General features: G+C 40.2%; 1 protein-coding gene across 1 annotated transcript; it reads left to right on the plus strand.

The window, feature by feature from the left end:
• The first annotated feature begins 1247 nt into the window (after nucleotides 1-1247).
• LOC104734081 (uncharacterized) lies at nucleotides 1248-3899 on the plus strand. The gene is made up of 10 exons (XM_087477249.1): nucleotides 1248-1280; nucleotides 1372-1630; nucleotides 1758-1848; nucleotides 1950-2074; nucleotides 2207-2243; nucleotides 2336-2453; nucleotides 2600-2763; nucleotides 2845-2959; nucleotides 3069-3254; nucleotides 3843-3899. The coding sequence occupies exons 1-10, from the start codon at nucleotides 1248-1250 to the stop codon at nucleotides 3897-3899; spliced, it is 1185 nt and encodes a 394-aa protein (XP_087333375.1).
• Nucleotides 3900-16830: the final 12931 nt, after the last annotated feature.

Here is a 16830-nt window from a genome sequence, read left to right on the forward strand (position 1 = left end):
GCAGTTACGAGGGGGTGCCACCTTCACCCCCTTCACCTCTTTCACCTCTCAAAGTTTGCAGCGGTGGAACTAGAACAATGTGCAGTTATATTTGTCCTGAGAAATGTTGTGATGCGAACTGCGCACAAAAATATAAAGGTGGGCGTGGATTTTGTAATATTTTTGGTAATATTATTTTGTGCCAATGTCAGTACCCTTGCTAAAACTGGTTGAATTTTTTCGAAAAAACAATTGTCTTTCTTTTCATCTTTTGTTATTGTATGTTCAATAATCTCATATAATAAAGAAGGTTCCTCCAAAAATTTTCAACCAAAAAGTGACATATGTCCCCTCTGTCCCTATGTTGTAGTAAGGTAGGGTGGTTCGCTTGAGTTTCTCAACCATCACTAAATTAAAACCATTCATTTTGTTCATATAAACTTCTAAATAGATTTTAAAACATTTCATGAAAAACAACAATCATGAAAAACAATTGACGATCCGTCAATTGGCAATTATACATAAAATAGAAATCCGTCAATTGGCAATTATACATAAAATAGAAATCTGTGAGCCTCTTGGGAGCTAAATACGGAAAAAAGCAAGCTAATATAAACATACGATCTTACGATGAAGAGTGAGAAAATCAGCTATTGATTCAGCATAAGTAAATCTGCATAAGACTCGAATAAATTTATATATATATATATATAAAGTATAGTTTACTCACTCCTGGTGATGCCACCTCAACATATCCATTTATTTCGTAAGCCCATTTCTTGAAAAAGCCCATATTTTCGAACAGAGACATTTGTTTTTAAGCCCAGTCCGTTATATCAATTTTGACACATTATCAAGTAAGCCCTGTTTTTTTTGGCCGCCGACAATTCGCGACGATACTCCATAGACGACGGTACTGAGGACCTAAAGCGTCCCTGCCCTTCTCCATCCTCCACACCCTTTTGCTGTCTTCGCTCTCTTTGATCTTTTTTATAACGTCTTTCTCTTACTGTAATTTATTCCCTTCAATGCTCGCTCTTTCAATTGAAAACCCACTACGATATCTTTAATTCGTGTATCTATATAATGTCTTCTTTTGCAATGTTGTTCTTCATATATTTGTCTTCGTCTCTTTGATTTCTCATTACTAAATTGAATTCCTCTGTGGTTTCATTCAAGAATCTCAAAGCTGGCCGCCTTCACTAACAGATCGTCGGAAGGATGCTTCGTCACTGGCCTGCTCGCAATGTCAAAAAGGAGGCCAACTCATGGGCGTCGACTTCCTACTTATTGATGAGAAGGTTGTTTCCATCTTAACTAGACTTTTCATGTTTTCATTTTTTTACAAATCTATCTAATTTGAAGTTTTTTTTATAGAGTTGTGTCATCCAGGGGTCGATTAATGTGACCCACCTTTCAAAATTTGAGAACTCGCTACGTGATGGAGCAATATATATTGTGTCTGACTTTGAAGTCACAAGAAGCAACTCCCGTTTTAAGCTAACTGATTCACCCTTTTCAATACGCTTCACACCAAGAACTGTTTTTGATCAAACTGAAGAGTCTTTTGGTAGCATTCCGAAAGAGTTTTTCAGGTTTCGGACTCATGAGCAATTAGCTTCTCTTGCCAACACCAATACAGATCTTCTAGGTGTGTTTATTTTTCCCATTGATTCAATATTCCCCTGTTTGTATATTTACTGTATCTCTCCCTATGATAACTTTCGTAATCGACCTCTCATAAGTTGACTTCATGACTGTTTTTGCTCTAACATTAGATGTAATGGGCGAAGTCTGTTCCAGCAAAGTATATCGGAATGGAATGACACAAACGTTGGAGAGGATGTTAGTCCATCTATGTATTGAAAGGTCAGTTCCCACTGTCTTCTATGTCTTTAGTTCAGTGATGTATTTGGTTCTTATATTTTCCCTTCATCATTACTTTCATCACATATTTTCTTTTATTGCAGTGGGGAGAAAGTGCGATTAAGTGCCTTTGACGATCATGCGTCGTCATTGGAGAAGGTTTTCAGCGAGAAAGATGGAGGGACTAACATATTGCTAGCTACAAATCTAAACCCAAAGTTGTTTGGAGGTGCATCACTTGATTAACTTCATTCATTTACAGTTGACTTTATGCCATTTTTACTTCGCATGACAACTTACCCAACGTTTCTCCACATGTGAAATCTACCTCAATGCCACGTCTGGGACAAATTTTATACAGAGGGAGACTTAGCAACAACTAAACAGTTTGCTGATAGGTAATGAAAAGGTTTAGCCTTATTCGTTGAGATTCAGTCATTCATACGATGTTTTAATTCCCTTAACCATACTTACCTACATGACTAAACAGGCTAAAGGGGAAAGCAAAAGCAGACGCTAACCCAATTTCATCATTTCATGGAGTATCGAAGATTCAACAAGTGTCCATTCATGATCTGAATCAGTTTGTTGCAACTGGAAATCCACAGGTTTGACTCCCCTCATTTAGTAGCTTAATTAATCGAACATATATAACCGTTCATGTAAACTCTATAATCTTTACCTCATATTTCTTTTACAAAAACCACTCATGCGTTAACTCTATCTAATTTGTTTTGTATTTGTAATATATTAGGAGGTAGAATTCCTATGCATCGCAACAGTGACGGACATTCAAACTCAGCATGGGTGGTATTTTATTTCATGTGCTGCTTGTGGGACAAAAATGCTGCAGAAATCGTCGTCTCTAACATGCAATAACTACAAATGTGGCTCAACTACCGCTGTTGGAGATGTGAAGTAAGTTTGTTCTTTCCTTTTTGTATAGATTTCTCAGCTTAAAAACAGTATGCATACTCTAACCATGTCATAACATGCAAGATACCGTGTGGAACTGGTTGTGGACGACGGCATAATCACCGGCGTTTTTGTAGCCTTTGATAAGGACATGGTGAAGCTAATCAAGATACAGACATCCACACTCTCTTCTCAGATGGTATGTAAATAATCTACTCAACTATTCATGTTTGTTCATTACTTGCAAACATTTTATTTTAAAAGACACCATCCTAATTTTTTTTCTAAATTCTTTTTGTTTTCTTCAGACTGACGGCAAATTAATCTCAGACTCTTATGCTCCAATACCTCAAAAAATCTTTGATATTGTTGGAAAGAAATTTACTTTCCAGATTAAGCTGGCTGACTTCAATTTCACTCCTCACCATCAGTCATTTACTGTATCACGTATTTATGAGACTATTGAGGTGCCTCCTGGTCCAACCTTCCGTCAGGTAATCTTAAAACCACACCTATACAACTCTCGGTTTCGATTGACCTCATTGTTTTCTTAACTATTTAATGTCTTAAAATGCAAGCACTGAATTTAGGTGTTACTGGGTGTGCTAACATTCCAACTGAGCCAAACTTGAGAAGCACATCCTCTACAGCAGATAAGACATCAATTGAAAACACCTCTGGTTCTGGATAAGAAGATTGTTGTCAAGGAGCTCAAGGCTAGATATCAAGTTTTGCTTTTCAATTCCAGACTTAAGTTATTTCCTGGAAAGCTTAAGTCTAGGTGGTCTGGACCTTTTGAAATCAACGAAGTTCTGCCATTCGGAGTTACCATTCTTCTGAACAAGGATGATAGCGAATTCACTGTAAATGGTCAGAGAGTCAAGAAATATTTAGCTGATCAAGTCCAACCAGAGGGGTCTTTGTGCTCCTCTATGAACCTCAAAAAGCATAAAAAGCTGAAGAGTCAAGCTAAGGACTTTAAACAAGCTCACTTGGGAGGAAGTCCCAAAGATATCACTGTAAATATTTTCCTTAGGAATCCTTGTGTTTTTGATTGTTGTTTTTAGTTTTCTGGTATTCAGAAATCTGTAGAAGAGTATGGACAACAGAAAAAGGAAAAAAGTGAATGTAGCAGTTAGAAGAGTGAGTTCCGAATCAAACCGAGTATGATGAGACTTACAGAAGTGAAGTTGAAAAAAAAGAGGAAAAGTTACAGAAGAGATATTGTTCCCTAAACTTACACATGGATAAAGGAGTGAAATGAAAGGAGGAGATAGAATAACGAGTAACCGCACTTATAACCATCATTTTTCTCAACCACCCATTCTCACCCACGTGAACCTCCTCCCCTAATTCTCTTCTTTTCCCACGTGAACATCCCATCTCTCTTGTTCCCTCTCCCTAGACACATCAACTTTCTGTCACCTTACCTCACCACCACTCACCTACCACACTCTCTCTCTTTGCTCCCCATGCTCGACACTCCTTTCCCCCTTCACCCTCTCCATCTCTCATTATTTAAAAGACACTATCTTCACTCTTTCTTCCCACCAACCAAAGATCATTTACTCCATCACACTCTCTTTCTTCTTGTTTGATCCCACACGACCGGCGTCCCCTTCACCAGATAAGCTTGACCGCTGTTTGATCTCACGAATTTTGATGTCTCACTCGACCGGAGATCCTAACGACTCGACCGCCGACATCTCTTGTTCCCTCGAGCCGAGATACGGCCACTCGACCGTCGTCTCTGTCGCTAGTTGAACCACCGCCAACGCATCACGCTCGCGACTCACCCGCTCGAGCCACACACGACGCCACTCGTCAATCCAGAGATCCATGTCCCACTCGAGCCACCTCTTTTGAGTCGATCTGTGTCCCACTCAACCACTGTCTTCAACTTGTCTCCTTCGAGCCAACCTGGTGAAACACGACCACAGGAGTTTCCATCTGCCCCCGAGTCGTACATTCTCCACTCGATCCATTCGAGTTCCATCCAGCTGTCTTGAACCGTTATTCTGAACCACGACAACTCGATCCTCGCTGCTTCACTACTCAATCTGATCCACATTCACTCGATCAGCGTGAAGCTGCAACTCTGTCGAAGCTGTTTTCTCATCGTCTCTCTCGAGTCACCCCCTTCATCTCCGGAGAACCAACACCCTTCCGCTCGAACCGCCTCCGAAGTCATCTGCTCGAGCCGTCTCAATCTGCACCATCGAGCATACTTGAGCCACCATGTTGATGCATCCGCTTGAACTGTTGTGTTGCTGTACATCAAGCCGTACATCGAGTCAAGACACGCTGGCTCAGCCGCCTCCCTCGAGTTGTACTTCCTCCACTCGATCCAGTTTCATCACCACTCCTCCCCATCGTATCGTTCAGACTTGTTTGAAATTCCACTAACCTCGCTCTAGCCATCACCAACCTCGACTCGATTCAACTCGACCGAGAATTTAACTCACCGCCACCTCGCTGACCCCGACCTGCTACTCGTTCGGTTTATCCTCTCTTCGCACTTTCAAGTATTTCATAATTGCTCTTGTTACTTGCTTACTAACATATTAACATTTAGCTTCGAGTCCATCATGTCTCAATGAAACAGAAAAAGTACTGAGCTCATACATGAAATGAGAGAGGCGTATGGTTGTGTGGGTGGAGAACGCTCATCACCTGAGTCAATGACAAAGCGTTTCTTGAAAATGAAGAACATGGTCAAAGAAACTGTTGACGGTTCTCGGCAGGCAGCGGGGTCAAGCAGACCAGTCAAACCGCTCACCAAGAGAAAGAGTTGTTGAAAGAGACCGGTACCAGCTTCTAACTCAAGAGAGGAGGACAGTGATTACGAACAGGAGGAACCTGAGTTGTGTTCAGGAAAAGCGTCCAGGAAATCTGTAAGACGGAAAGCATCTGAGTTGAAATTGACTCCCAAGGAGTACTATGAGCTGTTTCAGCAGTTGGAGTTCAATTGAACAAGATATCCCCATGTTGAGACGATGGAGCAACTCGGGATTGCGGAGGATGTTTAGTATCTATTTAGGCAGTGCTAGGGTTGTTAAAACGGCTTAAAGTTAGAGGGTTAGCCCGGCTCGTTTTAATAGTTCGGACTCGTAGCCCTGTATTTTTATTAGTAAAATTTTCAAGCTTATTTAGGGTTGAGCGTATAAAATTTCGAGCCCATCAGAAGCTGGCCCTGTTTTTTTTTTTTTTTTTTCTAAACAGTTTGTTTCAATACGACAACATTTTAAGTTTTTTTTCTAAACGAAAAAACTTTTTTTTTCTCTTCCTCTCAAAGACGATTCACAGTAGCAAAAACACACAGATTCATTTTACAAAATATCTTCAAGCTGTAATATGTTCCTCTCATCTGCAACAGAGGAACATTTTTTCTCTCATCTATTCCTTTTGTCTCAAACAACAAATGTTTTCTTTCTATTTTCTCTTCTGAAGCTTTTAAAGGTTTGATTTTATTTTTCCGTTAAGAACTAAGCTTATTAGTTTAAAGTTTGTTAAATTAGTATATCTTGAGCTATATTGTTTGACCAGCCTGAAGGAATCAATCAATCAAACAAAAACTATTAGTGCTTGATTCGTGTTTGATTTAGGCAAGATTAGTGCTTGATTCGTGTTTCCCAAACTATTTTATGTCGCAATTTCCCAAACTATTAGTGCTTGATTCGTGTTTTCCAAACTATACAGCTCGATTTTGACCTTTCTGTTTATGAATTTTGTGTTGAAAAAGGATGGTTCGTTTATTTATTTTTTTTTACAAGGGAAAAGGGAAAACAAAGTTAAAAAAAAAATGAAAGAAAGCTACAGGGCCAGGGTTGGGGAGGTTTCAGCCCTTTAGAATTAATTTGACAGGGCTTTTTTTTTACTAAGAGTTTTAAAAGGCTGAATATATATAGGGTCAAGACTGGACAGGATTTTAAAACCGCTTTTAACATCTCTAGGCGGTGCCATCTGGAGAGAATCATGAATACCCCCAAGCATGGATACAGGGAGGAGACAATCCAGTTCCTCTCTACTCTAGATGTCCACTTGTATGCGGATGAGCAGGGCACGATGTCTGATAGAGGTCTGGGTTACATTTCATTCCGCATTCACGGCCAGTTCTACACTCTTACCTTCAGGACCATCAAAGAGATATTTGGATTTCCCAGCGGAACGGAAACTATGCCGCAGATTAATAGGAATGAAGTATCAGCACTCTAGGCAACGATTGGAAGCACGCCCACATTCACTTCATTGAAAACAAAGGCGATCAACCTGAGAAGCCCAATGTTGCGTTACTTCCAAAAGGCGATTGCAAATGCATTTTATGCCAAGGAGATTAAGGGATACATCATGAATGGTAGGCTTGAGATAATTGATCTAGCACTTAAGGGACTCTCATTCACTGCAATGGATGGCACCGAGCTGCAAGGTGATACGTCCAACACTTTCGTCTCGTTATACCTTCTCAACTACATAATGTTGTACAAGTCTTGGGTCTCGAGACTCAACAGAAACCACTCCCCAGGAGTGATGTGCATGGGCGGCATGGTGACTTGGTTTTTTGAGGCTGCTGGTGTTCCACTACTATCCGAGTTATGCACTCTAGAGTGGGGTTTGAGGCAGTGACGGTTACTTTACAAGTTTGTGCATCCTGAGGTCGGTCCCTCGAGATTACTCCTCCCTTGCGTCGAGTTGACTACAATCTTGAAGGGTAAACATGTTGAGTTCATCCCTCCCACGGACACTCTGTACGAGTCTGGGTATGAGGTGCAGCGAGTAGAAGTGGCAGAAGCGAGGACCGACCCAATGGAGGAGGACACAGAGGAGTACTGCCCAGAGCAGTTTCACTTTGAGGAGTCCTCAGAACCGAGAATGGCTAAGGGGGTCATGGCAGCTCATGAACGCCTCAACAAGCTTCAGCGATGGGGAAAGGCAAGAGACAAGGCCCCTAGCAGCTTCACGAAGACGTTCACGAACTTCATGCGCAAGTTCAGCTGTTCGACATCCACTACCACCATCCCAATGTCTATCCTCAAGAACACCAGACCAATGCCAGGACGTGCCTCTGCGAGCCTCGAGCGAACTCGCCAACGAACACCCTCTCCGCTCCATTCTCCAGCTCGCCAATCTTCATATGTGTCTCGGCAGCGTCAGCCTTCACTCGCTCCTTCACACCACTCGTCACATGAGTCTAGGGAGAGACGAGGTTCGCGAGGTTCCAGAGCCTCCTCAAGTCATTGGTCAGCGTGTCGTTCTGCAGCTCAAGATGAGCAAGGGGTTGAGGTTGAGCAGCGGGATGAAGCTCATGGTGCTTATCAGGGCATGCACGGGGTTGAGCAACAGATCAAACATCAAGGAGGTTGTTGTGTTGGTATCAAACCACGGTGAGTCCAGAGTCAATGACATGCAGTGTGATGAGCAGCCGAATATGTATCAGAACACACAAGTAGTTGAGCAGCACGTCGACCAACCAGCTAAGGTCACTCTTGCGGATCCAGAACAAGTCAAGGGACAAAGTCAGTTTCACGCTTCTCCTTGGGCGAGCACCGATTCTTTCTTCTACTAGTGAGGTACTCCTACCTTTCCTTTGTATATACCATTTCATTCATGCATTGTTTGTGTTGTGATTCTTAAATCTTTCTGCAAATTTTTCTTCCACACGAAACTGTGTAATTTACGTTTGGGGGAGAGTTTGAGATGATGTATATGATGTTGTTTTTTGTGATTCTTATTTCAAATTTTTGCATCATATCATGTTTTTGTCTGCATCCATCTATTTGCATAGAAAAACAATGAAAATTTGAAAAATTGAAAATTTCCACTAAAACAGAGTTTTCATGTAGTTTGTACTTTCATATTAGGATTGAGTCTAATATTATTCATATAGGGTTGTTGCATTTAGCATGGGGTTGATGATGATTGTAACCTTGTTAGCATGCTGAATTCAATAGGATAGGATCAAGGCCCTTGTTATTTGTTCTTTGATGCATGTTGATTTAACTTGAAATGTAAAACTGAACCAGGTTTTGAATTCTCAAAATTGCATTCTAGTCTTGATTGAAGCATGTTTTGAATTAACGTTATTCCCTATCTACCTGAACCTAATCCTGACTTGCAATTATCTTGTTATTCATTGAAGTTGAACTCATGGATACCATATACATACTTGGATTGTCTTTCACCTTTTTACCATCCCTGAAAATCCAAGTAGCTGATTCCTATATTTGGAACAGTTCCCGTACCCTTAAGCAACCGTTCTTTCAAGACAATTGTATTCTTGAGTGTCAGGCTTTTTCCGAGTTGAGCTTGTTAGAAAGTGTTAGGTTTTAACCAACAAGAGTAGGATCCTGTGTAGTTCTAGTTTGCTTTATCCGGACTAGTAGGACTAGGTGAGAACTTGATTTTGGGTATTGGGATTGGATTTGTGCAGAAAAGTTAAGAGTAAAAGAGAAAGTGAAGGGTAGAAAGTCTTTAGGAGGGGGATGTGTTTTCAAATTTTATAAGTCTAGTAAAGGATTTGGGTTGAGCAAAGAAAAAAAAAAGTTATTGGTTCTGGGCATAAAATGAAAAGATTAGACAAAGAAGAGAAAGTAAAACGCTTAAGATGTCTAGAGTCCTTAGTGAACAGAAATTTTTTTTCCCAATCCGCTAGAATGATTGACCTCATTCTTAGACTAAGTGCAAAAAGAATAAGAGAATAGCTTTGAGATGATGTTACTAATGAAGGGTAGATAGGACCGACTTCTGGGTTAGAATGTTAGAGCTGAGTTTCCTTGGGGACCTTTGGGTAGACATGGCGCTGCTCTTGTATGTATCAGTTGATTTCAACCTTTAGCCTTCTTTTAAGCTCAACTCCTCTTTATGAGAGAACCTTGTTCTGTATTGATAAAACCACTTGAGAAGGAGACCATCTTTGTCTCTGACCTTTTACCCTAGCCAAATGAGTTCAATGACATTGCATAGCTTGATTCATGGTCCTATGTTAATGACTGTTAAAGGGAATGATTGATAGGATTGCATGTGTAGATTAAAGATTGGAATCATTTCAGGTTTTGACGAACTTGTCTAAATTTTGTAAATAAAGTTCCCTCACCATGCATCATAGAATTAAAAACCCAGACCTTGATTCTAACTACTCTATTCAGCATGTTTTAGGTTCTGAGACCCCATCTTCACACCTCTCTTCCATACTTTTTTCTTGATCGTTTGCTTGAGGCCAAGCAAAGAATAAGTTTAGGAGAGTTGATATGTCTATATTTTGTCTCTCCTTAGCATATATTTATCATGCATTTAGCTAGGATAACTCATTGTTTTGCATCATTTTCTAGTCTCTTTTATACACTTTGCATGTTTAGGTAGTTCTTACATCATCTTTGCATACATTGCGCATTTTGGAGTATTTCAGGTATCTAGGAGACGTCGAAATTGCATCACTCGAGCCACCCGTTCGAGCCGCTCATCACTCGCTTCCAATCGACCAAGCTCGAGCCGCCTTGCTGCACCGACTTGATCGCACCTGTCAGGAAGAAAGACGCTCTGTCTTACAAGCTTCAGGAGATTCCCAAACCAACTCTTTACCTTGTCATTTTAAGTTTTAGGGCTTTCCATGTTTGACTATATATACATTTTGTTATGTCTTTGCCCAAGACATCTTTTATCTTGTTTTTTCTTAAGGTTTACCTAGCCACCTAAAACATTTTCCGATTTTGTAATCCAGATAGCTTTGATTTTATTGAGTTTTTGCATTGGATTTCTTATATAAAGTTGTTCATCTCATTTTTGTCTATCTCATAATGCTTGATTCAATGTTTTCTGGGTTTGCATCCTTGATGATGATTTCCGGATCTGAGTAGTGTTAGAGTTCTTGAGGATGGGATAAATTAGGTGGAGAATCTTAGTATGTAGGGTGTTTAAGTTTAGATTTGTATGATTCTCTTCTGGACTAGAGTTAGAAATACTAGTTTCTCTCTCATCAATTGGAACTAAGTCTTAGACATTTCCACACCCAAAAGGTGTTTGATGAAATGTCTGACCAACTAGTGCCAGAGACTTACATTCCTAGCCTAAGAGATTAGTTGTCTAGGATGTTTGTTGACGTGAGTGAACTTGTTTGTTATGCCTGTTTGATCATGTTTCTCTAGTGAGAGCTAGGTTTGGAAGTGGTTGAGTCTGAGTAGCTTCTGTCAAGAGATTGGATTAGCCAAGTCGTGATGTTCATTATTTAGGGATAGTTTGCTTGTGGCATGTCAAAAACTCTGTACACTAGGAGAATCTACCGACATCAATTACTTCCATCCATAGAACTTCTATCTTTTTGATTGATATTGCATTCCTAAGACCGTTTCTGATCTTGCTATCCAGTTCATGCTTAGAATCGTTTTTGCTTTTACTAATTCATGTTCGCTTCTTGTCATGCATTTTTATTTCTAGTTATGTAGTTCTCTTCTGTTTTGCATTCTGATCATTCTAGGATTGTTAGATAAAAAAAAATCACTCTTAGAATTGGCTTGACTTGTGATACGTTGATTGCATCTTGATTCCTAGCAACATCCCTTTTGGATTGACACCTTAAGTACTACAATTACATAAGGTTAATTGAGACCTACTAAGAGACACAAAAATTCTAGTATCAGAATATTTTTAAATGTATTCATATAGTCCACAGATTAACTAATTAATCTATAACATTTTTTTGTAACCAACATATATTTAATCTATAACCTATTTTGTAACCAACTTATAAAAATTATATAGTCTACAAAAAAAAGTTGTGTACTTCCGTTTCATTAGATAGAGGATTGTTAGTTGGCTATATTCTTTATTGATTTTTTTTTTGTTTTGGTTATGGTGCAAATTCACCCTTTTTAAAAAACTTCTAATAAAAAAAATGCATTATATATAATAAAAATAATCTTTCCTACTAACTAATCAAAAAGAGCTCACTCCTCATATTACATAGAACAATGTAAATATCTAAAAGTTAGTATTTTTGTAATTGTATTTAATAGTTTTTTACCACTTGGTTTTCATTATTTGGATATATATCTGGATATTGTTAAGCCGGTGGTGTTGGAGGATGTCAATGGGATTCATACCCACGGAATATACTATTGTAATTTTTTTTGAATTTTAAACAGTTAAAGGATTAAAAAAAATTGTCTCCTACTTCCTCCAAAAAAAGAAAAAAATAAATAAAAATTATCCAAGTAGAATAACTTTACATACATCTAGATTTATTGAAAACAAAATTAAACAATTAAAGAATTAGAAATTTTATATGCAAAAAAACTAACTAAAAAACAAACCTGTCCAACGGGCGGGCATCTCCCTACTATTGCTATAAAATTTACTACTATATTCTTGATTTGTGGATCACATACTTCCAATGAACCAAACTAAAAAGGCCAGATAAATTTTTATCCTGAGATTTTTTTTTTTTTTACATGTACATAGATACGTACATGATCTTTTTGTTTTTGGTTTAAAAGTGTGTATCGTTTTGAACTTCACTGCATTTCTTTAGATCATAAATACATATTTTAACCCCAGTCAAAACTAATCTAAGCATAAATACCTGTTTTTGTTTTCAATGAGAGAGAGGCTTTTCCAGTCTGAGAAGAGCTCGTCTGCGTGTGAAACACGTTGTTTTGAATTCTGTCCTAGACAAAAATCGAACTCGGGGCTTGAATTGAGACATGACTGGTCTGATTCTGATCGGAGAGGGACTCTCTCTTCGGAATGATGAAGATTGTGAGATGATTTTGAGGTTACTCTGCTTTTAAAACTCATCGTGAAGATTATTAAAAGTAAAAGGAAATAAACGTTTTTGACGAATGGTCTTAATAAAAAAATTGTGAGGTGTAGTAAAGAAGAGCAACAAGGTTGATATGTATATATTTTTTATTATACTACATTTTGAACCCACGCTATGCGTTGGTTTATTTGATATATTTTGATGAACTTATATATGATTGATGACCTTTGATGAAATATTATTTTATAAAAATTTTAATTAGTATTAAGGAAAAAATAAATTTCAGATACACCATTTTGAAAAAATATAAAAATCAGTTTGTTTAAAAATCATAAATCTAACTCGACGTCCCGGTGAGACGGATCAAACTAGTGACCTCACATATCCTAAACCATTTTTTTGACCACCAGAAAAACGAAACAATTTTATAATCATGAATTTATCTCGTTTTCATATTTAATTGATTGCTACCACCTATATTTTCATGTTTTTTATTCAATATTTTTTTATTTTTCATATTCTTTCTTGTCATTTTCATTGTCAAATTTATGGTAATTGTCATCGTTACTTTTACTGTCAGGTTCTTCGTTATACTATTCTTCTTTTTCTTTGTCAACTTCTTCACATTCTTCCACTGAAAAACTTTTTTTAGACTACCACACAACTTATTAACCCATAAAACTCCAAGACCAAAATTATTTATTTTCTCATAAAATTTGTGCAATTCATAAAGACCAGAATTGATGTGATCGCAGGACGCGACCTCGGCCAAGAAGACCAAGACACGCCGGAGACGCCGGACGCGACCGAGATGCCTGACCAAGACGCATCGGACGCGACCAGGACAACCTCTTCAGACGCGGCCAAGGCTCCAACAATCCTTCCCGGAGCCATCACGCGTTCCAAGAGCTCAGCAAAGACGGCCAAGCAGCGGCTCAACCTATTTGTCCGAACATTAGTCCAAAGCCAGCCTCCCCATGAAGACTCCGAAGGCTCAGTCCGCTTAGTCTTCACTCTTACCCAAGAGTGAAGACGGTTAAGTCGTTAAGCAAGGAAGTGTACTCTTTTTCCTCACTCCGGGTTTGTCCCAATGGGTTTACCGGAGAAGGTTTTAACGAGGCATGGAGCTAAACGCAAAACGCCTAAAGGCTAAGTTGCTTCACGCGCAAGGCCAAGGCGGTTATCTCTCTTCCCCTCTTATTTTTGGTTTAATTTTTGAACTCGAGAATATTCTCTTTTTGATCCTTATGTTTGTGAACGTTGGAGAGAGTTTGTGGCTAAGCGTATTAGTCAAAAGGTGGCGATGTGTTCTCTTTGCGAAGGGGACACGTCAAAAGGACGATGTGCGGATCAAGATGAATCCGCGTGTCCTCAAGCTCCTATCTAGACCTAGCTATTTAAACTCTCCTTAAGCCTTTGTTCCTCCTTAGACTTGTATGAAAATAAAACTTTTCTTCAAGAGAGATTCTTGAAACTTGTCTCACTCTTCTCTTTCTTCAATCCGGGATTGAACCTTGAGAAAACCCTAACAAGCCTCGAACCAGGTTCGATCTTGTTAGAGACGGTATCAAGGGGAGAGCCAAACCTCTTGTGTCGTCTCTCGATCCATCCGCATTTCCCCTCACTTCGTTTTTCCATCTTTCCCTTTAATAACTTCGAGTTCTCTTTCATCAGTTCTCAAGTTTCCCACGAAACCGCCTCAAATCATTCCCACCATCGTCTTCCATCGCAGATGGCCATTCGTTCGTTCCGCAACCGTACCCTCCGATTAAACAGCCCGTGGCTTCTCGACGTATCTCCCAAACGGCTCGTTTGAATTCCTTCAAACTCCGATTCCCTTGTTTGATTCTCTCCTAGATCCGAAGCCCAGAATCTCGGTCGAGGAAAGTTTCACCGTTTGAAAGTTGACCGAGAGCTCAAGCCGCATCCGTACCGCAACCGTATCGTGACCGCATCCTCGGGTCACATCAGCTTGGTATCAGAGCTTCAAAGCTCCTACGAGGTTGTTTCTTTCCAGAACTTTCTGTTCGTTTAAAGTTTCAATCTTTGAGTTTAAAGCTTGCATCTTTTAGCTCCATAGGACTCGTTTGTTCTTTTGGGTTTAATTTGGTGCATGCTTAGGATTGTCTTTCGTTCGCTTAGGTTGTTAGATTTCATATTTGATCTTCGTGTTCATATCTCTGTTCCTTTGTGTTCTTGCGAGTCCACTTTTAGATCCTTAAAGCTAGTTTTGCGTTTTATTTTTGTGTTTCCGGTCTTAGACATAAAGCATTTCTTGTCGCGTAGCATTTTGACTTTTACTTTTGCTTTTTGCTTTATTTGTTTTAGTCATAGGTTTGAATGTGTCACAGCTGTCTTCAATCTTTGTTGGTAAAGCGAATCTTTGTGTGGCCCTCTTGAACGAGAGAGACTCGCGTGTGTTATTCTTTTTGCGAGGTTTAAATTCAAATTTACACCGCGAAGCCGCACCACGTCACCAACGACCAGTCTGTACGATGGCCGAAGAAGTTCCACCAGCGCCACCCGAGATTGGTGTCACCCTTGCCGCATTACGTACCGGCCTAGAGCAACTTGCTGATCGCCTCACGAGGATTGAACTTATGAATCCTCCTCGCGAAGATCCGTTACCCGCGAGGCGACCACGACGCGAGCTAGCGAGTGATCAGTCCGATGAGGAGTTTGAACCGAGGCCTAGACGACGACATTGCTATGATGATCAAGACGACGAAGCCCCGAGACGTTACGAGCCGAACCACAAGATGATTCCACCTACGTTCGCGGGCAAGTCAGACCCCGAGGCCTATTGTAAGACCCTGACCCTAGAAACCATACTCGGACTTAATCCCGATCATCGGACCTATCTTTTCCTGCGTCCATAAAAGGAGGCGTAAGCAAACAAAGTTTACTTAGTGGAGCGGTCATCCCGTCTCACCAGGCTCAGTTCAACGATCTCAAACTAACACAGGGAATATTCCAATCAAGTCACGCAAGTCAATCAAATACCATGGACAGTCGCCTAAATCTCTTAGACCAACCATCATTCATATTGCAATAGAAACCATAACCATAAGACAAGCAATTAACAAAACTAAATAAACCACGGGTCAAGAGAATCAACCATGGAACTTGGCCACAGTCACGCACTCACCTTCAGTATCGACCTAAGGTGTTGATCTCTCGGTTTCTATGCTCGGATCTGATCCCCGCTTCTACACGGACAGATCGATACCATTAGTATCCGAGATATATCCCATACCCATAACCATCGACGGATCAAGGTGGAAGAACACTTACCGTTCTTCTCGACTCTAGACTTAGGATCTCTCTCGGTTTAAGCTCGACAGAAACTCTCCTCTTTCTCTCTTGCGGCGGCTCTCGGATTCTTATGCGGAAATAGGGAAATTCTTAAGGGTTTTATCCCTTATATAGGATCCACGAATCGCCCTAAGTTTCCTTGGAACGATAAGTCTCACCGCCCATAACTTCCCATAATTCTTGCATCTGTCCTTATCCGATCACCTTTCCATTACCGCGAGTTTCCATTTCCCTCGGGTTTCCTTTCCCGTAGGTCGGCTTAAATCTCTGCAAGATTTCGAGTCCTTTCTAGTCCATTATCGGCCCACCGGCCAAACCATGCCACCTCGTCCATCGGCCCGGTCCATCGATCGCCGATGCAACCATTTCCGGATAGTGCACTTCACTGTCACTATCACTTCACTATCACTTCACTATCACTATACTATCACTATCACTATCACTAGGACCTCCATTCCCATTTTACTCGGACTGTCTCTCGGACTAAGTACCGAAACCTCCCATCCCTTTTCTCGGCAATTTACAAACCTGTTCGACCGAACCAATTTTCATCCAGAAACTTGCAAGCCTGAATGATCTGATCACTGTAAACTTGGGATTCCATTTCCCCAGTTCGAACGTCTGTTCACTACTTTAGTAGTTTCAAACTCTCCATTTCCATCGCTCAACCCCTTAACTGTCGGATCCTTCCGTCGATGAGTATTGGCAACTCTCGATACAATCCTCGATATATTCCTCGATAGAGTCCTCGATAGAATCCTCGATAGAATCCTCGATAGAATCCTCGATAGAATCCTCGATACAATCCTCGATAGAATCCTTGATAGAATCCTCGATAGAATCCTCGATACAATCCTCGATAGAATCCTCGATTGAATCCTCGATACAATCCTCGACTATCTCGACTCGGATTTCTCGACTATCTCGACTCGGATTTCTCGATTATCTTGACTCGGATTTCTTGACTCACCCCTACCGAGGTTCCGGGTCGTTACATTTCTCCT

The sequence above is a fragment of the Camelina sativa genome, chromosome 12 (assembly GCF_030686135.1).
Source record: "Camelina sativa cultivar CO46 ecotype springtype chromosome 12, ASM3068613v1".
Classification (NCBI taxonomy): Eukaryota; Viridiplantae; Streptophyta; class Magnoliopsida; order Brassicales; family Brassicaceae; genus Camelina; species Camelina sativa.

Excerpts from the sequence above, each read along its gene's own strand:
- LOC104734081 (XM_087477249.1), top strand. The coding sequence starts at position 1,248 with ATGGGCGTCGACTTCCTACTTATTGATGAGAAG. Across the intron at positions 1,849-1,949 it reads GTCCATCTATGTATTGAAAG|TGGGGAGAAAGTGCGATTAA; the intron begins GTCAGTTCCCAC and ends CTTTTATTGCAG. Across the intron at positions 2,764-2,844 it reads ACCGCTGTTGGAGATGTGAA|ATACCGTGTGGAACTGGTTG; the intron begins GTAAGTTTGTTC and ends ATAACATGCAAG.